The 27016-nt window shown below is 42.6% G+C and overlaps 1 protein-coding gene across 5 annotated transcripts in view; it reads right to left on the bottom strand.

Annotated features, from left to right (window-relative positions):
• The window catches only part of LOC129683554 (nuclear body protein SP140-like), a 56962-nt gene extending 31521 nt beyond the window's left edge, over positions 1-25441 (bottom strand). For 4 of the 5 annotated variants that reach the window (XM_055616264.1, XM_055616266.1, XM_055616265.1 and 1 more), the window contains exons 1-8: positions 25143-25441; positions 17324-17486; positions 16236-16407; positions 15446-15529; positions 13746-13826; positions 13305-13388; positions 1893-1973; positions 1454-1537 (exon numbers count right to left, since the gene is read on the bottom strand). In XM_055616264.1, the coding sequence (XP_055472239.1) occupies positions 1454-1537; positions 1893-1973; positions 13305-13388; positions 13746-13826; positions 15446-15529; positions 16236-16407; positions 17324-17486; positions 25143-25174 (781 nt within the window). In that variant the 5' untranslated portion in view covers positions 25175-25441. The remainder of the gene's footprint in view (positions 1-1453; positions 1538-1892; positions 1974-13304; positions 13389-13745; positions 13827-15445; positions 15530-16235; positions 16408-17323; positions 17487-25142) is intronic. The other variant, XM_055616267.1, reaches the window with a different exon arrangement.
• Positions 25442-27016: the final 1575 nt, after the last annotated feature.

Consider the following 27016-nt stretch of genomic DNA (forward strand, 5'->3'; position numbering starts at 1 on the left):
TTCTTTCTTTCTTTCTTTCTTTCTTTCTTTCTTTCTTTCTTTCTTTCTTTCTTTTTTTTCACTTTTCTTTTTTCTTTTTGTCATATTGGTTTGTTGGTTTTGATTTTTTGAAAGAGAACAAGACAGGAGAGAGAGAGAGAACATAAGATGTCTGAGTAGGCCTATAGAGAGGATCTGGGATGAATTGGGGAATCAAAAAAAATACTGTCAAAAGATAATGTCTAAAAATATTTAAGCCAGGCATGGTGGCACACGCCTGTAATCCCAGGACTACTGGAGGCAGAGGCAACCAGATCTCTGAGTTTGAGGCCAGCCTGGTCTACAATGAGAGTTCAGGACAGCCAAGATTACACAGAGAAACCCTGTCTTGAAAAAAACAAAAACAAAATGAAAATCATTTGAGAAAATTTTATAAATGTATATATAAATATATATGCATATATGGTCTCTTTTCTATCTCTATCCATAGACACAATTCTCTCAAACCTTTGATCTGTAACTTAATGAAGTAGACTTAGGATTTGGGTTTAGTGTCCTCTTCTAGAAAAAATATTTTCAATACGGACAATGCTTAATTGTCTCTTACAAACTTTGAATGATGGACTTCCTACAAGAGAAGCTAAGAATGAAAAGTTCTTATGCTGTAGCTACAATGATGGCCCAGCAGTGAGGAGCTCAAACTGATTTTCCAGAAGATCTTAGTTCGCTGCTTTGGATAAAGACCCTTAAACTTCCACTTTGGGTTCAGACCACAGGAACCTAACCACCTGCCTTGGAAAACCTATATCCCATGGGGAACCATCTGGAAATTTGACCTCTGATCTCCCATCTTGGTCAATTTTGAAACATACCAGAATCTTAATCACTTCTGTATATCCAGAGCCTTAAAATTATAAAAATTCCCCTTGACAAAGACTTAGGAATAAAGGGATGACATATTTACCAAAAGATGTGGAGAAAATATATGGCCCAAGTAATATGAAGTATATTGAACTTGCAGCTTGGGGTTTCATTGAATTTCATCAGTCAGATGATACAAAACTTCTTCTTGGTGGACAAACTTGGAGAAGTTTGAGAAAAAGAAATAATAAAAATGATAAACTGGCATAGAAATGCTAAGTCTTGGTTTCCATGGAGACTGAGAATTTAGAAAAAAAAATATCCTATGGATTCTATATATTGTGGCCTTAGCAGCTGTGAAAAGACAACAGCAAAGAATGGTGTCCGGCCAACCAGATTTCTTCTAAAGTGAGATTCCTTCATGATGTTTCTCAAGACATTTTACCTCAAAGATACTATCCAGAATTCCATGAGAAAAAAAAAAAACAGTAACCAGGGCATGATCATCTCTTCATCATGATGGGTGTACAGAGCAAACACAGCAGGAAACAGCAGCTCAGAATTCAGCCTCCAGACCCCTGCAGAGCACACAGTGCCTGCTCCCATCACTCACCTGCTTCAAGTCTTGGTGGTGAGGACAAGTCATGCTGGGGCTCTTGCCCATCAGACATTTTCTCACAAGATGATCTACTTTCTTCTGTAGAAAAGAATGAAAGACTCAGTGGACTCAGAATGGCTGAGGAAACCCAGCAGCAGAGCCACCTGAGACAACTAGGAAGGTCAAGGTGGCTTAGGGTCTCCTGGAGTGAACATCGTGGTTGTGGGACTCTGAGGTGGAGGCTGACATGGCTCCTTCTCTGTCACCAGAGGCAGAGGGCTGGCCACTCATCTGTTCCTCCCTGCACATTGCATTCCCCATCATTTCTGACCCTTGGTGCTGCCTCTAGGATCCTTCTCTCTGAGTATGTGAAGAGGAGAGCAGGATGGGGAATGTGTGGGGTCTTTCTCTCTTACAGATCCATTAGCTGACTGGCAAATGGAGTCTCACCCACCTCCTCTGCTGCATTGTGGCAGTCTGGCCAACTCCTCTGCTTGTTCATCATTGATCTGATACTTTCCATTGCTACAGGATGCTGATGAGGAACAAAGATACAATAAACCACACAGAGGGAACCAAAAATACCCCAAATTGCTCAGGTAGAATGATGAAGCTCAGAGAATATAAGAAAATAAGAGTACAAGGAATCAAATTGACACTGAGGAAATCCAAATAATCATTAGGTCTTACTACAAAAGCCTATACGTCATAAAATTTGAAAATCTAAAAGAAACTAACAATTTTCTTGATAGATTCCAGTTACCAAAATTAAATCAAGATCACGTAGAAAGATTGAATAGTCCTATATACCCCAAGGTAATAGAAGCAGTCATCAAAAGTATCCCTTAAAAAAAAAAAAGCTGAACGTATGACAGGAGTCTACTGAGCGCATTTGAAAGACTCTAACTAGCAGTGTTTTCAAAGCAAAGTCTCATGACCAAACCTTTGGCAGAGTACAGGGAATCATAAGAAAGAAGGGGAATTAGTCTGATGAGGAAAGGATAGGAGCTCCACAAGGACCAAATATATCTGGGCACAGGGTCTTTTCTGAGACTGACATTCAACCAAGGACCATGTATGGATATAACCTAGAACCTCTGCTCAGATGTAGCCTGTGGTAGCTCAGCAACCAATTGGTTTCCCATAGTGAGGGGAACAAGGACTATTTCTAACAGGAACTCAATGACTGGCTCTTTGGCCTCCCCACCCCCCAAGGGAGGAGCAGTCCTGTTAGGCCACAGAGGAGAGCTTTGCAGCCAGTCCTGAAGATACCTGATAAAACAGGATCAGATGAATGGGGAGGAGGTCCCCCCTATCAGTGGACTTGGCAAGGGGCACGGTGGAGATGAGGGAGGGAGGGAGGGACTGGGAAGGAATGAGGGATCAGGACATGGCTGGCGTACAGAGTTAATAAAACGTAACTGATAAGAAAAAAATAAAAATTAAAATTAAAAAAAGCCCATGGCCAGATGGTTTCAGCACAGAATTCTACCAGACCTTCAAAGAAATGCTAACTCCAATTCTCTTCAAACTATTCCACAAAATGGAAACAGAAGGAACATTACTAAAGTCATTCTATTAAGACACAGTCACCTTGATACCTAAAGCACACAGAGACCCAACCAAAATAGAGAACTTCAGATCTATCTTTCTTATAAACATTCATGCAAAAATACGCAATAAAATACTGGAAACATGAATCCAAGAACATAAAAGATATCATCCACAGTGACCAAGTAGGCTTCCATCCCAGGCATGCAGGGGTGGTTCAATATGTGGAAATCCATCAATGTAATCCACTATGTAAACAAACTGAAGGAGAAAACCACATGATCATCTCCCTAGATGCTGAAAAAGCATTTGACAAAGTCCAACACCCATTCATGTTTAAAGTCTTGGAGAGATCAGGGATACAAGGCACATACCTAAACATAGTAAAGACAATATACAGCAAGCCTATAGCCAACATCAAACTCAATGGAGAAAACTTAAATCAATCCCACTGAAATCAGGGACAAGGCAAGGCTTCTCACTCTCTCCATATCTCTTCAACACAGTATTTGAAGTCCTAGCTAGAGCAATAAGACAACTAAAGGAGATCAAGGGGATACAAATCAGAAAGGAAGAAGTCAAAGTATCACTATTTGCAGATAATATGATAGTATACATGAGTGACCCCAAAAATTCAACCAGAGAACTTCTTTAGCTGATAAACAACTTCAACAAAGTGGCTGGATACAAAATTAACTAAAAAAAAAAAAATCAGAAGCCCTCCTGTATAGCAAAGACAAAAGGGCCAAGACAGAAATTAGGGAAGCAATACCCTTCACAATAGCCACAAAGGACATAAAGTACCTTGGGGTGACTCTAACCAAGCAAGTGAAAGACCTGTTCAAAAAAAAAAGACAAAAAACAAAAAACTCAAATCTCTAAAGAAGGAAATTGAAGAAGATATCAGAAAATGGAATGATCTCCCTTGCTCATGGGATCGGTAGGATTAAAATAGTGAAAATGGCCATCCTGCCAAAAGCAATCTACAGATTTAGTGCAATTCCCATCAAAGTACCAACACAATTCTTTACAGAACTTGAAAGACAATTTCTAAACTTCATTTGGAAAAACCAAAAGCCCAAAATTGCCAAAATTATCCTTTAAAACAACCAATCATCTGGAGGTATCTCCATCCCTGATCTCAAGCTGTACTACAGAGCAATAGTAATAAAAACTGCATGGTACTGGCATAGAAACAGAATGGTGGATCAATGGAATCGAATTGAAGACCCAGAAATAAATCCACACACTTATAGACACCTGATTTGTGACAAGAATGCCAAAACCATACAGTGGAAAAAAAGATAGCATCTTCAACAAATGGTGCTGGTCTAACTGGGTGTCTACATGCAGAAAAATGCAAATAGACCAATACTTATCACCCTGCACAACACTAAAAGACAAGTGGATCAAAGACCTCAATATAAAAACAGACACACTAAACCTGTTAGAAGAAAAAGTGGGAAAGAGCCTGGAACTCATTGTCACAAGAGACAGCTTCCTGAACAGAACACCAACAGCACAGGCTCTAAGAGCAACAATCAATATCATGAAACTGAAAAGCTTCTATAAAGCAAAGGACACTGTCGTCAGAACAAAATGACAGCCTACAGATTGGAAAAGGATCTTCACCAACCCTATATCTGACAGAGGGCTAATATCCAGAATATATAAAGAATTTAAGAAGTTAAACAGCAGCAAATCAAGTAACCCAATTAAAAAATGGGGTACAGAGCTAAACAAAGAATTCTCAATAGAAGAACTTCGAATGGCAGAGAAACACTTAAAGAAATGCTCAACATCCTTAGTCATTAGGGAAATGCAAATCAAAACGACCCTGAAATTTCACCTTACACCCATCAGATTGGCTAAGATCAAACACTCAAGTAGCAACACATGATGAAGAGGATGTGGAGAAAGGAGAAACTGCCTCCATTGATGGTGGGAATGTAACCTTGTACAACCACTTTGGAAATCAATCCGGCGCTTTCTCAGAAAATTAGAAATAGTGCTACCTCAAGTTCCAGCTATACCACTCCTAAGCATATATCCAAAAGATGCTCAAGTATACAACAAGGACATTTGCTCAACCATGTTCATAGCAGTTTTATTTGTAATACCAAGAATCTGGAAATAACCCAGATGTCCCTCAGTGGAGGAATGGAGACAGAAATTAGGACACATTATATAATGGAATACTACTCAGCAATTAAAAACAAAGAAATCAGGAAATTTGCAGGCAAATGGTAGGATCTAGAAAAGATCATTCTGAGTGAGGTATCCAGACGCAGAAAGACACACACGGTATATACTCACTTATAAGTGGATACTAGACATATAATATGGGATAACCATACTAAAATCTGTACACCTAAGGAAGCTAATCAAGAAGGAGGACCCTGGTAAGATGCTCAATCTTCATTCAGAAAGCCAAAGGAGATAGACATCAGAAGAGGGAGAAAACGGAACAGGATGGGAGCCTGCCACAGAGGGCCTCTGAAACACTCTATCCAGCAGGCTATCAAAACATATCCTGAGATTCGTAGCCAAATGTTTTGCAGAATGCAGGGAATCTTATGAAAAAAGGGGGAGATAGAAAGACCTGGAGGGAACAGGAGCTCCACAAGGGGAGCAACAGAACCAAAAAAAATCTGGGCACAGGGTTCTTTTCTGAGACTGATACTCCAAACAAGGACCATGCATGCATAGAGATAACTTAGAACTGCTGCACAGAAGTAGCCCATGGCAGCTCAGTGACCAAGAGGGTTCTCCAATAATAGGAACAGGGACCATCTCTGACATGAAGTCATGGGCTGGCTCTTTGATCACCTCCCCCTGAGTGGGGAGCAGCCTTGCCAGTCCACAGAGGAAGACAAAGAAGCCAGTCCTGAGGAGACCTGATAGACTAGGGTCAGATGGAAGGGGAGAAGGACCTCCCTTATCATTTGACTGGGAGGGGGCATAGGAGAAAAAGAAGGGGGGAGTGGGAAGGAATGGGGAGGGTCTACAGCTGGAATACAAAGTAAATAAACTGTAATTAATAAAATTAAAATTAAAAAAGAATTTAAAAAATATTCAACCTGAGAAAACACAACAAATCAAGTAATCCAATTTAAAAAATGGAGTTAAGAGCTAAACAGAATTCTCAATAGAGGAATATAAAATGGCAGAGAAACACTTAAACAAATGCTCAGTGTCCTTAGTCATCAGGGAAATGCAAATCAAAACGACCCTGAGATTTCACTTCACACCCATCAGAATGGCCAAGATGAAAAACTCAAGTGACAACACATGCTGGAGAGGCTGTGGAGAAAGGGGAACCCTCCTCCACTGCTGGTGGGAATGTAACCTTGTACAACCACTCTGGAAATCAATCTGGCACATTCTCAGACAACTAGGAATAGCGCTTTCTCAAGATCCAACCATACCACTCCTAGGCATATATCCTAAAAAGGCTCAAGTACACAATAAGGACATTTGCTCAACCATGTTTGTAGCAGCTTTATTTGTAATAGCCAGAAGCTGGAAACAGCCCAGATGCTCCTCAACTGAAGAATGGATGCAGAAATTGTGGTACATCAACACAATGGAGTATTACTCTGCAATGAAAAATAAGGAAATAATGAAATTTGCAGGTAAATGGTGGGAGCTGGAAAGGATCATCCTGAGTGAGCTGTCCCAGAAGCAGAAAGACACAAAAGGTAGATACTCACTCATATAGACATATAACATAGGATAAACCTACTAAAATCTGTACATCTAAAGAAACTAATCAAGAGAGAGGACCCTGACTAAAACGCTCAATCCCCATCCCAAAAGGCAAAGAAGATGGACATCATATGAAGAAGAAAACAGGAAACAACCTAGGAACCTGCCACCGAGGGCCTCTGAAAGGCTCTGCCCTGTAGACTATCAAAGCAGACTTATGGCCAACTGTTGGGCAGAGTGCATGAAATCTTATGTAAGAAGTGGGACATAGTAAGACCTGTAGAAGACAGGAACCCCACAAGGAGAGGAACAGAACCAGAAAATTTGAACACAGGGGTCTTCCCAGAGACTCATACTCCAACCAAGTACCAGGCATGGAGATAACCTAGAACCTTTTCACAGATGTAGCCCATGGCAGTTTAGTGTCCAAGTGGGTTACATAGTAAGGGGAAGAGGGACTGCCTCTGGCATAATCTGATTGGCCTGCTCTTTGATCACCTCCCCCTGAGTGGGGAGCAGCCTTACCAGGCCACAGAAGATGACAATGCAGCCACTCCTGCTGTGATCTGATAGACTAAGATCAGAAGGAAGGAGAGGAGGACCTCCCCTATCAGTGGACTTGGGGAGGGGCATGCATGAAGAAGGGGGAAGGAGGGTGGGACCGGGAGGGGAGGAGTGAAGGGCTTATGGGGGGATACAAAGTGAATAAAGTGTAATTAATAAAAAAAAAACTCAAGTGACAGCACATGCTGGAAAGCATGTGGAGGAGGAACCCTTGTCCATTGCTGGTGGGAATGTAAACTTGTACAACTACTTTGGAAATAAATTCGGTGCTTTCTCAGACAATTAGAATAGTGCTACCTCAAGATCCAGCTATACCACTCCTAGGCATATATCCAAAAGATGCTCAAGTACACAACAAGGACATTTGTTCAACCATATTCGTAGCAGCTTTACTCGTAATAGCCAGATTCTGGAAACAACCCAGATGTCCCTCAGTTGAAAAATAGATACAAAAATGGTGGTACATTTACCCAATGGAATACTATTTAGTAATTAAAAATAAGGAAATCATGAAATTTGCAGGCAAATGGTGTGACCTAGAAAAGATCATCCTAAGTGAGGTATCCCAGAAACAGAAAGACACACATGGTATATACTCACTTATAAGTGGATAGAGACACATAATATAGGATAAACCTACAAAAATCTCTACACCTAAAGAAGCTGACCTAAAAGGAGGACCCTGGTTAAGATGATCAATCCTCACTCAGAAAGGCAAATGGGATGGACATTGGAAAAAGTAGAAAACAGGAAACAGGACAGGAGCATACCACAGAGGGCCTCTGAAAAACTCTACCCAGCATTATATCAAAGCAGATACTGATACTCATAAACAAACTTTGGGCAGAGTGGAGGAAATCTTAGGAAAGAAGGGGAGACAGTAAGACCTGGAGAGAACAGGATCTCCACAAGGATAACAACAGAAATAAAATATCTGGGCACAGGGGTCTTTTCTGAGACTGATACTCAAACCAAGGACCATTCGTGGATATAACCTAGATAACCTAGATCCCCTGTTCAGATGTAGCCCATGGCAGCTCAGTCTCCATGTGGGTTCCCTAGCAAGGGGAACAGGGACTGTCCCTGACATGAACTCAGTGTCTATCTTTGACTGCTTCCCCCTGATGGGGAGCAGCATTGCCAGGCCACAGAGGAGGACAATGCAGCCAGTTCTGATGAGACCTGGGTAAGGTAGGGTCACATGGAAGGGGAGGAGGACCTCCCCTATCAGTGGGCTTGGAGAGGGGCATAGGAGGAGATGAGGGAGGGAGGGAGGGTAGCAGTGGGAGGGGAAGAGAGAGAGGACTACAGCAGGGATACAAAGTGAATAAATTGTAATTAGTATAAAAAAATAAAAATTTAATTAAAAAACCACAGCATAGTGTGTGTAATACAAACATGGAGAAGATCAAGGCACTGTCTGAGCCAACAGCATCTGACTAGGTAGGTGTCATGCAAGTCCTCATCACTTCCCCAAAGTGCCTTGTCTCTCCTAAAGGCTCATTCTTAGGGTAGTATATTCATGGTCCACTTTCGTTTGATGACCCATGTCATGTTTCTTCCTTGAGAACATCAGTGTCTCATCCAGACATTTATTTTTAGTCATTGTTGAGCTCTGTGGTACTACATAGAATTCTAAGATGGCTTCCTAAGATCTTCGTTCATAATCCTGGAAACTGTGGACATGATGAGATATTACCTCTGTGTTGACCTCAGATTGTGTGACAGAGCTGGCCTTAAGAGAGCAGTCATCAGGGTAAGCCTGGTCTAACCAAATAAGCCCTTTCCAAGCAGATAAGCTTTGCCAGCTGGCAGCACAAGAGGAAAACAGAGACTAGAAGCTTGAAGAAGGTTCCCTACCCTCCTGTTTCCTTCAAGATGGAGAGTGACTCCTGTCAGAGAAAATGAGTAGCTCTGGGGAGCTGAGCGATCCCTGGCAAGAAACAGAAACAAAGCTGTGACCTCAGTACTACAACCACAAGGAGCTGGATTTTACAAAAACTTGGATGAAATGGGGTACAAGAATTCCCCCAGAGCCTTCAGAGAAGAGCTCAGCCTTGCTGACATGGTGATTTCAGTCTGGAAAGCCAGAGAGAAGAGCTAAACTGAGCATGCCCAGAAATCTCACCTGTGGTGCTCTGATAATACATGGATGTCTAGTTAAACGTGTTTGCAGCATAATTTGTTAAATCATAAATAAGACTTGCACATCTTCTCTGTTCTAATACAGACATCACTTCCTTCTAGCTGTTCTCAATCTGGCAGGAAACTTTTAAGAGTGAATTCTAATTTTGTGAAAAGGTTGAGCAATAATGTGTTTTATTTTTCTCAATCATAGTCTATTGGACAAAGAAAGTATATTATCCAAAATTACTCAAGTCCAATGATTACAAGGCAAAGAGGATTTCTACACTTCACTGGTCCTTCAAGAAAGTGGGGACCAATCCTTTCTACATGGTTTCTTTCAATAGTTGATTTCATTGAATCTTTGGAGCCATTCTCCAGGAGTACAGAAATTGAGAAGACCTTACTAATTAAAAAAAAAAAACAAAAACAAAAACTCTTTTTTTTGTCTTGTTTGATTTTGGGGTTCTTAATTAATTAATTATTTACTTTACATCTCTTTTGCAACCTCCCCTCCCTTCCCTTCTTCCAGTCCCTCTTTCTCTCCATTCCCCTCCCCCATATCCAACTCTCCTCCCCTTTTACTTGCACAGGATTATCACACATTATCATAACACCTGAATTCTGTTTGGACATTAAAAGTATCGGCCATGCTCTAGGGGTATAAGTTCAAGACATGAAAGACATCAAGGGCCTGCTGCTCAAGCTCACAACTTGTCCAGGTGCCTCAAAGTGATGGAAGATGACCCCTTAGCCAGGCTTTGTGCTGGGACCACTTTTAATGATGATACTGTGTAGTCAACAGCTCTATTGTGAGTTGGAAACACTGGACAATTTTCTAACATCTGAGTGAAATATTCAGCATCCTAACTTTTCTCCCAACACTGAGAAGAAGTGGGCACAAGTCCCACCCCAACTGAGAATCTATGAGCAACTGATACCTGCTGGAAGAGGGAACATCGTTTTTCTCCAGCAGAGTGCCACTGGGTATGCCAACCACATCCAGGGCAGCCTCATGCCCAGGAGTAGGTGACCAACACAAACTTCATGGTTTCGTGTGTGTGTGCCTTTTTCTTTCTTACTTTCTTGTCTTTTCTTTTTCTTTTTTGTCTGTTTGTTTTTTTTGGTTTTTTGAAAGAAAGTGAAACAGGAGAGAGAAAGATAGAGATAGAGAGAGAACTTAAGTTCTCTGAGTAGGTCTGTGGAGAGGATATGGGATGATTTGAGGAATCAGAAAGAATGTTATCAAAAGGTATTGTATAAAAATATTTCCAAGTGGATCAAAGACCTCAACATAAAACCAGACACATCAAATCGGTTAGAAAAAAAAAGTGGGGAATACCCTTGAACTCATTGGCACAGGAGACAACTTCCTGAACAGAACACCAAGAGCAACAATCAATAAATGGGACCTCATGAAACTGAAAAGCTTCTGTAAAGCAAAGGACACCGTCATCAAAACAAAATGACTGCCTACAGATTGGGAAAGAATCTTCACCAATCCTTTATCTGACAGAGGACTCATATCCAGTATATATAAAGAACTAATGAAGCTGAAAAACAGCAAACCAAGTAATCCAATTAAAAAAAATGGAGTTAAGAGCTAAACAGAGAATTCTCTGTAGAGAAATATGGAATGGCAGAGAAACACTTAAAGAAATGCTCAACCTCATTAGCCATTAGGGAAATGTAAATCAAAACGACCCTGAGATTTCACCTCACACCCATCAGAATGGCCAAGATGAAAAACTCAAGTGACAACACATGCTGGAGAGGCTGTGGAGAAAGGGGAACCCTCCTCCATTGCTGGTGGGAATGTAACCTTGTACAACCACTCTGGAAATCAATCTGGTGCTTTCTCAGACAACTAGGAATAGCGCTCCCTCAAGATCCAGCCATACCACTCCTAGGCATATATCCAAAAGGGGCTCAAGTACACAATAAAGACATTTGCTCAACCATGTTTGTAGCATCTTTATTTGTAATAGCCAGAAGCTGGAAACAGCCCAGATGCCCCTCAACTGAAGAATGGATGCAGAAATTGTGGTACATCTACACAATGGAGTATTACTCTGCAATGAAAAATAAAGAAATAATGAAATTTGCAGGTAAATGGTGGGAGCTGGAAAGGATCATCCTGAGTGAGCTGTCCCAGAAGCAGAAAGACACAAAAGGTATATACTCACTCATATAGACATATAACATAGGATAAACCTACTAAAATCTGTACATCTAAAGAAACTAATCAAGAGAGAGGACCCTGACTAAAACAGGGAACTTCCCAGAGACTCATACTCCAACCAAGGACTATTCATGGAGATAACCTAGAACCCCTGCACAGATGTAGCCCATGGCAGTTTAGTGTCCAAGTGGGTTACATAGTAATGGGAAGACATAGTATGCCTGTCTTTGACATAATCTGATTGGCCTGCTCTTTGATCACCTCCCCCTGAGTGGGGAGCAGCCTTACCAGGCCACAGTAGATGACAATGCAGCCAATCCTGATGTGATCTGATAGACTAAGATTAGAAGGCAGGAGAAGAGGACCTCCCCTATCAGTGGACTTGGGGAGGGGCATCGGTGAAGAAGGAGGAGGGAGGGTGAGATCGGGAGGGAAGGAGTGAGGGGCTTATGGGGGGATACAAAGTGAATAAAGTGTAATTAATAAAAAAAATATTTAAGCCAGGCATGGTGGCACACGCCTGTAATCCCATCACTCCAGGAGGCAGAGGCCAGCAGATCTCTGTGAGTTTGAGGACATCCTGGTCTACAATGCAAGTTCAGGACAGCCAAGGCTACACAGAGAAACCCTGTCTTGAAAAAACAAAAATGGAACAAAAATATTTTGAGCAAATTATAACACATAAGTACATATATGTGTTTACACACATACACACACATATATGTGGTCTCTTTTCTTTCTCTATCCTTAGACACAATTCTCTCAAACATTTGATCTGTAACTTAATGAAGTAGACTTAGGATTTTGGGTTCACTATCCTCTTATAGAAAACGTGTTTTTTATACTGACATTACCTAATTGTCTCTTACAGGCTTTGAATGATGGAATTTCTGAAGGAGAAACTAATGGAAAGTTCCTGTACTGTAGCTACAGTGATGGCCCAACAGGGAAGAGCACAAACTCAGACCCTCAGAAGAGGATAGTTCCCTGCTTTGGATAAAGACCCTTAAAATTCCACTTTGGGTTCAGACCACAGGAACCTAACCACCAGCCTCTGAGAACCTACAACCCATGGGGAACCATCTGGAAATTTGACCTCTGATCTCCTTGTCTTTGTCAAGTTCTGAAATATACCAGAATCTTAATCACTTCTGTATATCCAGAGCCTTAAAACTGGAACAATTTCCCCTGACAAAGGCTTAGCAATAAAGGGATGACATATGTACCAAAGGATGGGGGGAAAGTATATGGCCCAAATAACAGGAAGTATATTGATCTTACAGCTTGGGGTTTCACTGATTTTCATCAGTCAGATGATACAAATCTTCCTCTTGGAGCACAAACTTTGACAAAAAAAAAAAAAAGATAAATCGGCATAGGAATACAAAGCCTACAAAGCCTTGGTTTCCATGGAGACTGAGAAGTTAGAAAAAAATATCCTATGGATTCAATATATTATGGCCTTAGCAGCTGTGAAACGACAACAGCAAAGATTGTTGTCCTGTCACCAGATTTTTTCTAAAGTGATATGTGAGAACCTAATATCAAAGGATACTCCTTCATGATGTTTCTCAAGACATTTTACCGCCCAGAAATTACCCTGAATGCCATGAGAAAAAAAACAGTAACCAGGGCATGACCATCTCTTCATCATGATGGGTGTACAGAGCAAACACAGCAGGAAACAGCAGCTCAGAATTCAGCCTCCAGCACACAGTGCCTGCTCCCATCACTCACCTGCTTCAAGTCTTGGTGGTGAGGACAAGTCATGCTGGGGCCCTTGCCCATCAGACATTTTCTCACAAGATGATCTACTTTTTTCTGTAGAAAAGAATGAAAGACTCAGTGGACTCAGAATGGCTGAGGACAACCCCAGCAGGAGAGCCACCTGAGACAACTAGGAAGGTCAAGGTGGCTTAGGGTCTCCTGGAGTGAACATCGTGGTTGTGGGACTCTGAGGTGGAGGCTGACATGGCTCCTTCTCTGTCACCAGAGGCAGAGGGCTGGCCACTCATCTGTTCCTCCCTGCACATTGCACTCCCCATCATTTCTGACCCTTGGTGCTGCCTCTAGGATCCTTCTCTCTGAGTATGTGAAGAGGAGAGCAGGATGGGGAATGTGTGGGGTCTTTCTCTCTTACAGATCCATTAGCTGACTGGCAAATGGAGTCTCACCCACCTCCTCTGCTGCATTGTGGCAATCTGGCCAACACCTCTGCTTGTTCATCATTGATCTGATACTTTCCAATGCTACAGGATGCTGAAGAGAAACAAAAATAGAATAAACCACACAGAGGGAATAAGAAATACCTCATATTGCTCAGGTATAAAGATGAACCTCAGAGAATATAAGAAATAGGAGTACAAGGAGTCAAAATGACAACATTGTGTGTCTAATACAAACATGGAGAAGAGCAAGACACTTTCTCTGTCATTATACTTCATTCTGAATAAAGAATGCACATATTCTACCCATAAGGGTTAGGTTGTTCCAAACAGGAGTCACAAGTATTTCTTCATTTCCCAACAAAGGCAAAGGACAGAAGGAGAACCAGGGAATCAAAGTACTAAGAAAAGCTTACACACCCTTGTCTCATGAACAAGAGAGGCAGAGAGGAAGTTGGGAACTTCAGAGAGGAAAGGACTCAGTCCTTGTGACAAGAGAATTTGTTGAACCAAGGGAGAGAGGAAGCCATGCCTACTGCATTTTCCTGAGTGTGTCCTTGAGTTACAGAGAATGAGTCTGATGGAATAAGACTGACTGAGAAAAGGCATCTGCTATTACAAGCTGTTTCTGTAGTCTTAAGGTGAGACAAGAGATGTGATTTGGGGGTCAGGAAAGGTGGCTCAGTGGTTACAATTGTCCAGCCATTCAAATGCTGCATCCTAAAGATCTTGGAAAGCATCCAGATGTAAAACTCAGTGGAGAGCTACATGCAGATATTCAGGCCTGCAGATGAGGAAGCTGTCTGAAGTTTCATGTTTAGGGATCATTAACTTAGAGGTGGGCACAGATATGAAAGCCTGGGAGAGACAGAGGCATGTTTTCCAATGCCACTTTGAAGTCTGCGGACATCACAATGTGAAAACTCACAGCTAATGTTTTCACCTTGGGCCAGAAGTTGATTTGGCTAGAAAGTCAGTCCCTCCAATGTCTCAAACTTTTTCTCTTCTCTGAAGATCATTTTTTGCTCTCAATAGTATTAAACTTTTACTGATACCCCTTTCGTTGGTCTCATATCAGAAGGCATCTTAGAGGGATCAGCTCTCTCTGCCCATGTGAGTCCCAAGAATTTAACTCAGGTCATCCGGCTTGGTAGCAATGCCGTTTAACTGGCCTCCTGCTGGTTTTCCATTTATTCTCCTTTTTTTTTCTGTGTTTGGGCTGATGACTCTTGGACACAATTAGCACCCCCTCTTTATTTAATTTTCTTCATATTTTAAACTCTGTACCTTGTTTCATAATTGAGATTAACTCTTTTTTTTTCACTATTTTTTTTTTCATTTTCCCAGATCAATCTGTTCTTTAGTTAGCTTGCTGTTTCTGATTTTTCCCACAAAGTTGAATCTAAACATTTAGGTTTACATAAACTCAGGTCTGCTTACTCTCTGGTGCCTGCCTCTGATCTTCATTTTTATTATGTAGTACCCTTTTAGTTCTTCTGCTAAGAGACTCATTCCTCTTCTCTTCTTGTTTCCCAGTGTGTACAGCAACCACAAGCTGAACAAAAGTGTGTGTGTGTGTGTGTGTGTGTGTGTGTGTGTGTGTGTGTGTTTGTATGTGCATGCACACATACACGCAGGGAATGATCAGAAGAAAAGGCTAAAGACAGCAAAACAGTGTCAGTGAATTAATTAGTAATCTAAAAACATAATCACCTTCCCTAAAGGCTGCCAGCAGTCTGTGCCTCTCTTCAGCATCTCTTCCATTTATCCTCTGAAAAGTCCTGTGATTGTCAGATACTAAGGAGAAACATGACAATGACCAAATTGAACAGCGACAGGGCAGAAAGACACCCAAGTAATGCAGAAACAGGCTTCACAGGAAGTTCTGATGCAATGCACCTTCTGCAAGGGAGAGTCCTCTAGAGGGGGAGCTGGAAAGGTGAAGCTACAGGCCACCAGTGGGAACAACAGAGACTGTTCTCTACCTAGGACCTGCCAACTTCATGTTCACGCAACATGCCAGAGCCTTGGTTCTAAAGGCCCATCCTCATTTCACACTCTAGGCTGACACATGCTGCCCTCTCTGGTGCCTTGACCCAAACTGGCCTTCTCTTGTGATTTCTCTACTTTTCAAAAAAGGAAGTTGATGTAGGACTCTACTGAATGATAAATTTTCTGATAAAAGGAACGTATTTTAATCACTGGGCATGTCTGCAAGTAGCAGAGAGCTGGCTTCTTTCCAAGGAAAGCCATCCTTCATAGCATGTTTTATAGCATGAAAATCAGGTTCTGGGTGAGCAGTTATCTCAGTGTTAGTTGGTCTATGTGTAAGCTCCTGACTACACTGACCGTGTGTGTTTCCTACATACCCCCATGCTTGGCATGTCATAGTGTCTCAGTAAATTAGATGTCAACTATCAATGAGAAAAATGAATGGGTCAATGAATGAATGAATGAATGAAGTAGTCTTGCATTTCCTGAAGCAGGTGAGAGCTATAGTTACCATTTGGGAAGAAGTTTCGTAGAGTCTCCTCTAGTTCTGGGTAGGCCTTCAGGTGTGTTTTGCTGAATATCACTCTCAGAAGCTCCAGGCTGAACCGCTCTTGTACATCATGGAGGATGTCGTACACCACACTGTCCACTGAGATCAGGTTCTTACAACGTTTTTGACAATCCTTAAAAACAGGAAATGTGTCACAATGGATTTATGGGTTACAAGAGAGGCTTAGACAGGTTCAAACCCCATTTGTTTTCTTGTGAAGTGTCTGAGTTTTGCATACACAGAGGGGACTTTTTACATGTCCTCTCTGTACCAACAGAGCCCTGCTCATCTAAAAGCAGCTCTGATGCTGACACACAGTTGACACAAAAGAGTAGCTTCGAAGAATAATCAGATGATGGGTGTAAGAGTCAAGCAAAGATGCTCTACTGTGGCTCTAACAGGCCATGAGAGGCTGTCCTGAGGACCATACAGTAACTCCCCCCAAGGAATGACCTGGTATGAAAGATTCAAGGCAACTAAGCGGGCATCCTGGTCGCAGGACAAAGAAAAAAGGCATAAAGAAGAGAAAGTCTCTGTTATCCCAGAGGTCCCCATCACTGCCCTCAGCTACATTCTAGGGCCTCAGAAGTGCCTGAAGAGCAAGGAACAATTTGGAAAGAGAGAAGCAAGCAAGACTCCCAGTTTTGTCTTCACATGACCCAACTCCTTGTGACTCTCAGGCAATTAGTTCAAAACTCTCAGGCTCTGGGATCTGGAATAAGTAGGCCCTGCTTGGACTTGTCCATTTGCATTCTAGTTTCTGTTGATACACTGCAAAAGTGAACCTAGGATGCTCAGCACCTTAGAGCCTTTCCACTTCCTGTCCATCCACTTCCTGTCCATCCGCTGTCACCATGTAGCTCAACCTCAGTTACTGCAGAGGTAGGTGTGAAGGTCCTGTGATGCCTTCTCCTGTCACCTCTACCTTACAAGAAGTGAAGGTCCCTATTCCCTAGAGCCCTTCAGCCTATTGGCTGCATCCAAAGGTTCAGCATGATACAGCATGGGGCAAGCTTACTGTCAGAACTGAGTCCCTTCTCCTCACTCACCTGAAACATCTCCTCAGAAATGAAGCCATGGTCTCGGAGGCTCATAAAAAAAGGATATGGCTTTGTAATGGCGCTTGCAATTTCCACCTTATTTTCTTTGAAGTGTTTGTACATGAGCTGATAGCTAGCTGATTCCTCTTCATTCTGGTCCTCTGTGATTGTCCTAAGAGAGAGAGATTCCATGTGGAAGGAGAAACTGGTTTACAAAAGGCTACCAATGGCAGGATAATTGCTGACATGAAAAATGGTCCACTAAAAAGACAAATTTAAAGTGAAACTGAAGCTTCAAACATCTAAAAGAGTGATGCCAGTTGTGAGGCTTTGGGTTTTGTTTGCTTGAGAGAGGGTATCACCTGTAAGTCTGGCTTGCCTGGAACCTGTTGTGTAGACCAGGCTATCCTCAATCAGAGAGTTAACCTGCCTCTGCCTCTTGAGTGCTGGGATTCAAATCATGCCCCACAATGGCCAACATGATGATTCGTTTTAATTGTCAACCTGACACAATCTATAACAACCCAGGATCGTGTGAGTCTTAATAAAGAATCGTGCAGATTAGGATGGTCTCTGGGAATGTCTGCCTGGGGTTGTCCTCATTATTCTAATTGATGTGGAAAGATCCAGCCCACTGTGGACAGCACCAGTTCCTACATAGGGGAACCTGGGCAGCATTAAGTGTAGGGAAGAAGTTAGGCACTGGCAGGCACACTTGCATTCATTTCTCTCTTCTCTGGACTGTGGATGTTACCAGTGGCTTCAAGTTCCTGCCTAGACTTCCCTGCAATGATGCCCTGTAACCTGGACCTGTGTGCTGGTGAGTTCTTTCTCCCCCAGATTGCTTTATTTCAGGGTATGTTATCACAGCAACAGAAATGAACCTAAATACAATCTACAGACTTCTGGAAAAAGGAAATGACAAAAAAAAATGCACACCCTCTTCTTCCAGTTCATGTGTGAAGGCAAAATGGATAAGCAGCTAATCCAGGACTGAGAAAACATACTCGCTGTGTGGCTCACCCATTGCTCCACATGCTTTCTTCTCTGCTTGTTTCCCACCTCCTTGAAGTGATGTGTGGGGGTGGGGCGAGGGGGGTGAGGGGGGTGAGGGTGGGGAAAGCTCTCTAGCAGATCAGAACCAGCACTTGTTAATCATGCTGTCCCCTACAATAGTGTGTGACATTTCAGGTGGCCACCGCTCTCTGATCAGAGTCCGGAGAGAGGACTCTCTGACGAAGAAAAGCCCAGAAGCCCAATGAAATATGGGAGTTGCTTATTCATGTTATTGACTCCATTCTGGCTGACAAATGAAAACAAATTATGATGTACAGTACAATGATAGCAGCAAGAAATCAGCTGGGCTTGGTACAAGGGCCTGTAGTCACAGTATCTTACAAGGCAAATCAGGAGGACCATCATGGGCTACATAGTGATTTCTTTTCTTTTTCATTTTACCTGGTATTAGTACTGTTACAGTATTAGCACATGTCAGAGGACAACTTTGTAGAGTTTGTTCTCTCTTTTCACTCTTTTATGGGTTCAAACTCAGGTTACCTGACTTGTCTAGTAAGCAAAGATGCCCACTGGGGCATCTTATCTTGTGGCATCAAGGCTAGACTGGGTTATTGTAGAAGGACTCTCTTATGTATTGTATGGACATAACACCTGTCAATTTAAAAAAAAAAAATCTATGTCCCTATGGCTGAGGCAGGAAATAGGTGGCACATCCAGCAGGCAGAAAGGATTCTGGGACAGAGCCAGGTGTATGAAATTCAGCCAGCAAGATGTGAGGTGGACAATATGCATGGTACCTGAACATAGGTAACCAGCCAAGTAGCAGAATGTAAATTAGTATAGAAGAGCCTAGCTATATAGCCTAGGTATTTGTGTGATATTTAATGAGTCTCATGAGTAGTTATTTCCAGGGAGCTATGACAGGAAGAAAAACACCACAGAAAAATACCACTACATGCTATAAAGCAAGACCCTGTCTCAAATAATTAAGAAAGAAATCACTACTAGCAAATCCCTACTACACACACACACACACACACACACACACACACACACACACACACAGTGGTAGGAGGGCTTGTGAGAAGTTCAGTGGATGAAAGTGCTTGTCCTCTACTGTAATGACCTGAGTTCAATCCTGGGACCCACAGAGTAGAAGGGAAAACCAACTCCTGCAAATCAGGGAGGAGGTGAGTAAAAATATGATACTTTTAAATCATATTTTATCATATCAACAAAAAAAGTAAAAAGGATCCAGGCAGGGTGGCACATGCTTTTAATCTCATCAGTCAGGGAGGTAGAGGCAGGTGGACCTCTGTGAGTTTGAGACCAGCCTGGTCTACACAGCCAGTTCAGGACAGCCAAGTCTACACAGCGACACCCTGTTTTCAAAAAAACCAAAAACCGAAACAAAACAAAAGTATAAAGATGCCATGCTGAGACCCATTATTTTGTACGCTAACCAAATAATCAATTAAAATATAAAATAAGTTAGGGTACTTCTTTGCCTTTTTCATACTTTAGAATTTTATCATTTTTTTGAAATTTTCATAAATACTGTTTCATACATGAATCACTGTAGTTACATGATTTCTCCTGCTCTCTTTTTTTTCTCAATTCCTCCCATGTCTTCCTTTCCCACTTCTCAAAACCATCTTTAATAATTGTTTTATAAATATATATATATACACACACAGATACATACATACATATATACATACAGGCAATCTGCTGACTTCATTTAGTGTTGCTCCTATGAACACATGTTTAGGGCTGACCACTAGAGACCAGATAACCTAACAGAGGATTTTTTTTTCTGGAGAATACTGCTTGATTTCCCCTTTCTTAGCAGCCATTAATTGCCTGGAGCTCTTCATCTAAGGGTGGAACCTTGTGAGATTCCCTCATCCACATCACCTGGTGCTGTCATTAAAGGTACATCTATTTTTTAATTTTTAATTTTATTTTTATTAATTACAGTTTATTCACTTTGTATCCCAGCTGTACCTCTTCCTCCATCCCCTCCGAATCTCACCCTCCCTCCTTCTTCTCCTATGCCTCTCCCCCAGTCCAATGATAGGGGAGTTCCTACTCCCCTTCCATCTGACCCTAGTCTATCAGGATTGGTTTCTTTGTCTTCCTCTGTGGACTGGTAAGGCTGCTCCCCCTCAGGGGGAGGTGATCAAAGAGCCTTCCCATAAGTTCATGTCAGAGACGGTCCCTGTTCCCTTTACTAGGGAACCTTTTTGGACACTGAGCTGCCATGGGCTACATCTGTGCAGGGGTTCTAGGTTATCTCCATGCATCTTCCTTGTTTGGAGTATCAATCCCAGAAAAGACCCCTGTGTCAAGATTTTTTAGTTCTGTTGCTCTCCTTGTGGAGCTCCTGTCCCCTCCAGGTCTTTCTATCTCCCCCTTCTTTCATAAGATTCCCTGCACTCTGCCCAAAGTTTGGCTATGAGTCTCAGGATATGTTTTGATATCCTACTGGGTAGAGTCTTTCAGAGGCCCTCTGTGGTGGGCTCCTGTCCTGTTTCCTGTTTTCCCCCTTTGCTCCTTCTTGATTAGCTTAAAGGTACATCTTTTTAAGCACGTGAATGCCAATACCTAAATGTTAGATAATTGAGAATGGTGGGACCCCTGACACTGCTCATGACTTTTTCAGATGTCACCAAAGACAAACTATTCTTAGAATAATCCTGAAATACCGTTTGCCCTTTATCTCTTTCCTCCTCCTAACAGTGTTCAGTCAGGTTCACAGATGTGCACGGGCTGCAGTATCACAGCAGACGGAACAGACAGGGGTCTGAGGGGGCCTGCTGACCTTGACTAAGCAGGAGAGCAAAGGCATTTGCAGGAAGGTAAAGCAAGATTAAATCTTCTCCTTTATTTTCATTAAAAAAAAAATATTTTCCATAAGAATGTATCACTTGTGATAGTGATGAAGTCATTGCCTCTACACTTAATGGATAAATATTCAAATATCTGAAACTGTAATTTATAATTAATGATAACTCACATTAGATTTAACCCAAAAAGCTAGCTTTTGGGGTTCTCCATAATTTTTAAGAAAAAAAAATGGGATGGTTTATGCACACCTTTAATCATGGCAAAACCTGATCTACAAGTGAATTTCAGGATAGTCAGGGCTACACAACAAACACAACGAATATCAAAGCTATCTGATTCCAAAAAACTTGAGAATTGTGTTTTAAAAAGAGCATATTATGTGTGTTCCATATGTAATAATATAACAAAACTATATAATAATTTTTAATAATTATTTCTATTTTATTAATTACAGTTTATTCACTTTGTATCCCCCCTGTACCTCCCTCCCTCCTCCCCTCCCAATCCCACCCTCCCTCTTCCCCACCCATGTCCCTCTCCCAGTCCACTGATAGGGGAGGTCCTCCTCCCTTTCCCTCTGATCCTATCAGGTCTCATCAGGAGTGGCTGCATTGTCTTCTTCTGTGGCCTGATAAAGCTGCTTCCCACTCAGGGGGAGGTGATCAAAGAGCAGGTCAATCAGTTCATGTCAGAGACAGCCCCTGTCCCCATTACTATGGAACCCACTTGGACACTGAACTGCCACAGGCTACCTCTGTGCAGGGGTTCCAGGCCATCTCCATGAGTGGTCCTTGGCTGGAGTATCAGTTTCAGAAAAGACCCTTGTGCCCAGAATTTTAGGATCTGTCACTGTACTTGTGGAGCTGCTGTCCTCTCCAGGTCTTACTATCTCCCACTTCTTTCCTAAGATTCCCTGCACTCTACTTAAGGAGGGTATGTATGTGTATGTGCCTGGGGGGAGGGGGTGGAGTCCAATTGCTCTCCACCTTATTTTTTGAGACAAGTCTCCCACTGAATTTGAATATCATTAATGCAGCCAGATTAGCTGGCCAGTGAGCTCTAAATACCCAACTGTCTCCCTACCCCTAATTCTGGAGTTAGAAAACACATACTACTGCTGGATAACTTCTTTGTGGGTTCTAGAGTCGGAAGTTAGCTCCTCATAAGATAATTCAAGTGAAAACTGGAGTTAGAGTTGAATTATTTCACAGAAGGTAAATTCAAACAGCACAGTTTCACATTTGATGCTAAGAACCAACTAGAGAAATACAGAAAATTGATTTAAAAAAAAAAACCCAAGGCGTCAAAACTAAACTACAAATGCCACAAAATAATGAGCAGTGAGGGGGGGAAAAAACCACACTGTTTAGCAGAAAGAAAGAGACATAAGATATGAAAGTTTCACCAAACATCATCCTCAAGAGGATCCCCAGAACCAATCCCCAGTGGGGTGCAGGGGGGAATATATATATATAGTCAAGAAAAAAAGTCATAAAATGCTTGACTAAAACCAAAAAGGCATAAAAAGAAAGGAACACCAACAAGAAAAACGATAAAATGAAACTACAAACATGGTAGGTATTGCTCATAATCAGTCTAGATTCAAATGGTTCAGTTGTGCCAGTTAAAAAACAGAGTCCGGGACATGAGAGCAGGGGAGATGCCTCCTGCCGACGGCAGCACTGGGTGCCCAGGGCAGTGCTGGACAGCTCGCATTGGCGGTGCAGATAAGGGAGCGCGGGTGGGCCGACCAGCTAGCTACTACCCAGACGCAGATCCAGGCCTTTGGGCTGCCCCCCCCCCAAATCTATACCATCTTCAAACAGTTGGGACTCATAGAAGGGCTGGTTCTACTGACCCAAAACTGCAGGAACTTCATGACACAGGGCAGCAACAGGATAATAGGGAGGAATCCTGATGAGGATCCAATATCGACAGCATCACAGAAGCCAGAGATCTCAAAACAGACCAATGACTCACTGCAATGAACATTTGCAAATGAAGATGTGTGGACAGAGGGATATACTGAGGGGACACACTGTGACATGCTAGCTTCCACAATGAGATATTTTCTATGCTTTGTTTTTGTTTTGTTTGTGAGTATGCATTATTTATTTTGCAGGGAAGGTTGCTAGGGCCAAGGACAGATATGAGAGGACAGGGAGATGAGCAGGACTGGGGTGCATGATGTGAACCTCACAAGGAATCAATAAATTTTTTAATGGCAAAAACAACAACAACAACAACAGTGTAACCACAACTAATGCTGTAAATAAAAGAGAGCTACGTTAGGGGCCCCTGAGATAGCTCCATAAAGAAGCACCCTGCCACCAAGTCTGTGTGAGGACCTGAGTTTAATCCCTAAGACCTACAGGATAGAAGGGGAGAACCAGTTCCTGAAAGTTGTCCTCTGACCTTAACACTGTGGCATTTGCACACATACAATAAATGAATGTAATTTAAAAAACAACAACAATGCGGGTAGTCAAGCAAAAGTTTGGCCCTTTCTCCCGCACCAAAAAAAAAAAAAAAAAAGCCACGAAGTTAAAAAAAAAAAATTAAATCTGAGACATAGGGAAACGTACAGCATTAAATGTATATGTCAGAAAATACGAGAGGCCTACACGAACAATCTTCTAAGGAATCAGAAAAATAAGATGAACAATTTCATCCCAACGAAAACAAAAAAATGCATTAATTTTAATTTTAAAAAAATGAAGCAGAAATCCATAAAATTAAAATAAGTAAATAGTCACACCAAAAAGCTACTTCTTTGGAAAGATCAATAAAGCTTTTAAATCTCTAGTCAGGCTAACAAAGTAGAGACAGGCACACACTATGAACTCTACGACACTGAAAGAATATCAAAGGCTAAGGCAGCCATCCCTATACCTGTAGACTGGATAACCACCGCAACAAAACATGACCAAACATCTTAAAAGACAGAAACTGCTAAAACTCATGCTCTGAGAGCCAGGTCAGGCCAGTAGTTAACCATCCATCCCACTCCCAACAGAGACAGCGGGCTGTCGGCATCGCTAGCGGATAAGACCAAATGCCACTGGAGAAATGATGCTTCCTTTGGATTTCTGCAGGACAGAAGTAGCCCCGGCTGGCCCTGTTAGAGGGCAGTGAGCTCCACACACTTCGGTCTTACCTTTTCTGTTTTTACTTTTAAATTATGTATACATGTGTCTGTCTCCGTGGTTTCCTGCATGTAAGTGCAGAGCCTGAGGAATGGAGGGAAGCGTGTCTGAACTCCTGGAGTAGGAGATAGTTGGAAGCCCCAGGATGGGTACTGGGGACCCTAGCCCATGCCCACCTCTAGAGCAACAGGAGCTCTTAACCACTGGGCCTTCTCTCCATTTGTGTATGTATGTGTGTGTAAGATAATTTCAATCCATTTCTAATCATCTATGTGTCCAGCACAGAATAAAGAAGGTTAAAAGCAACACCCACTCCCCACCTGCTCAAATTTTACTCCCTCCATTTGAGTGATCAGGCTCCTGAACGGGCCTATGCAGGACAAGTGGGCTCAGAGCAGAGCTATCCTCAACCACAGAATGGGAAAGGGTTGGCAATGGACAGAGTCAGGTTTGAACTTCTAAATGATCATTTTTGGACAGGCTTGTCTTGGACAGTGATGATTAGAGACAGAGATCAGAGATCAGAAGTCACAATGAACCAGCCACTCCTACAGAAATTCCCAGGAAGTCCACACAGTGCCAGGCCAGCTGTGTGACAGGAGCAAGAAAATGAAGTGGGTTGAGTCTGGGTGACCATAGGTCTCTGAGACAGCTAGCCTACTGCAGTGAAGACTGCTTTTCCTAGTTCTTAATTTTCATATGATCTTACTGTCTCAAATTCCTGTGGACCGTGCAGCCAGCCTGGGTAGCCCTAGTAACACATGTAAACACTGATCTTAGCAGAAACGAGGGACAAACTGAGGGGAAGGACTTACCTGTTGCCGAGTCCACTGTCTCCTCCTGCCATCCCCTACACAGGCTAAGGCGCCTTGAACTTGGCTCTGGGCAGGGTGAACCCTCTCTGAGCCTCTGGGAAACCCAGAGAGAACCTCTTCAGGAGAAAAAAAGAAAGTGAAACTTCTCGGCTCTGAGGTGTCTGCACTCACACCCAGTCGCAGTCTCTGTCCCAGAGGGGAACAGCAAAGACAGCCCAAGTCCCCAAAAACCTGGAACCCCTGCTGCCCTCCAAGGAAAGAAGGCAGAAGGGTCTGCCTCAGCTAACGACTCAGGGCTGTCCAAGGCCAGCTTGCTGCTTAGCATGGGAAGGGAGTGGCTCCTTTGTCCTTAGCTGGGGTGGTGCCTTGAAGGACAAGGGAGAGTAGGCTGTCTTCTGCAACCTCTCAGAACTCTGGCTGTCCTGGAACCCTAGTGGGCCAGGACTAGAGGACCTGGACATGGTATTTGAGCACCAGAGTAGGAGAAGTCAGAAGCTGTGGCCTCATAAAGTGCTTGGAGCTTGGGAAAGTAGCTAGAGGAGGCGACCTCCCCCAGCCCTGCCCACACACCTCCACCAAGCAAGGGCAAGTTCGGAGAATCCAGGGAGAGCAGGTTGCTTCGCTGTGCAACCAAGGGCTTCAGCAGTTTCACAGTGGTCTTGCGAACAAGAGACATCTTGTAGGGAGGGGAGGTGGGTGACACCTGAGGCTGTTCCTCATCAAGGGCAGCACAGTGCTGAAGGGTGTGTGCATTGCATTTATTCTCACACCTAACCCTCATGCTGTAAGTGAGAAAACTAGTTTGAAGTGGAAAGGTAAAGAAACAGGAGTAAAGATGCAAAACAAACAAACAAACAGAAGACTGGAAATGCAGGCAGAACAGAGTCAAAGACAAGGGGGATGGGTTGAGGGCCTGTGTGGAGTTCAAGGCTCAGACCTCTGCTAAAGAGGAACAAATTACTGAGATATAGCAACAGGTTTCAAGAGTACAGTGATGAGCACAATCACATGCCAGAAAGTGCATTTTACACATCTTCATTTACATGAAATTTTCACACCTGCCATATTTAGTTGTGTAACAGCCAATCTGTGGTTTTGGGGGCTGGTGTCCAGGAGGGGGTTTTCTGCCAAGAACAGGAGTATTTTAGGGGATGGGGGGGTGGGGGAGACTTGGCCTGTGTGTTCATTGAGGCATGATTTGGTAAAATTCACCAAAGCCATCACTTTAGATGAATGCATTTTACACATCTGTAAAACTGTATTAAAATGTATAATCTTAGTAGGCTCTCGCTTGGTGTGAATTACCAGGTGGGGTTTCTGGAGTATGTGAGGATAAGAATAAAATCTTTGCGTTATTCGTATCTGTCTGATCTAATAATTTTCCCTGCTCTAAAGGTTTCTCTGGGGAAGGTTATTTTTCTGGCACACACACACCCTGTGTTAACATAGACTTGCCTTCTTCCCGTTCTCCCTGGGTCCCCATCCCTGGGACAGTGTGGGCCAACCCTGAATGCTACTGATTGGTGCCTCTATAGAAGTACAGAAGGGCTCTCTCCTGTGTGGGCTAGCCTTGGTTCAAATTTAAAGCCCCAGAGGCCTCATAGGTGTCCTGGGAGGGGGTTCTTGTGGGTCATGAACATTCAGGAAATATTGGGCTTGGCTACACAGAACTCTCAGCTGAAGACTTCTCAGTACGAGAGCTTCCCAAACGAGTTTAGGCTCATTGGGGATCTTTAAAAGGGTGTGCAGGACCTGTTTGCTAGTCTTAGGGTGGAGTCATCTGGTTGCCTTTTATTTTATTTCAATTTTATCACTTATTTATCCTGACAAATACTAGGCATTTCAAACATGTGAGCTCTGGTTATTGTTTAGCT

This window comes from Psammomys obesus, unplaced genomic scaffold (genome assembly GCF_907164565.1).
Source record: "Psammomys obesus unplaced genomic scaffold, mPsaObe1.curated_primary_1811, whole genome shotgun sequence".
In the NCBI taxonomy this organism is placed as follows: Eukaryota; Metazoa; Chordata; class Mammalia; order Rodentia; family Muridae; genus Psammomys; species Psammomys obesus.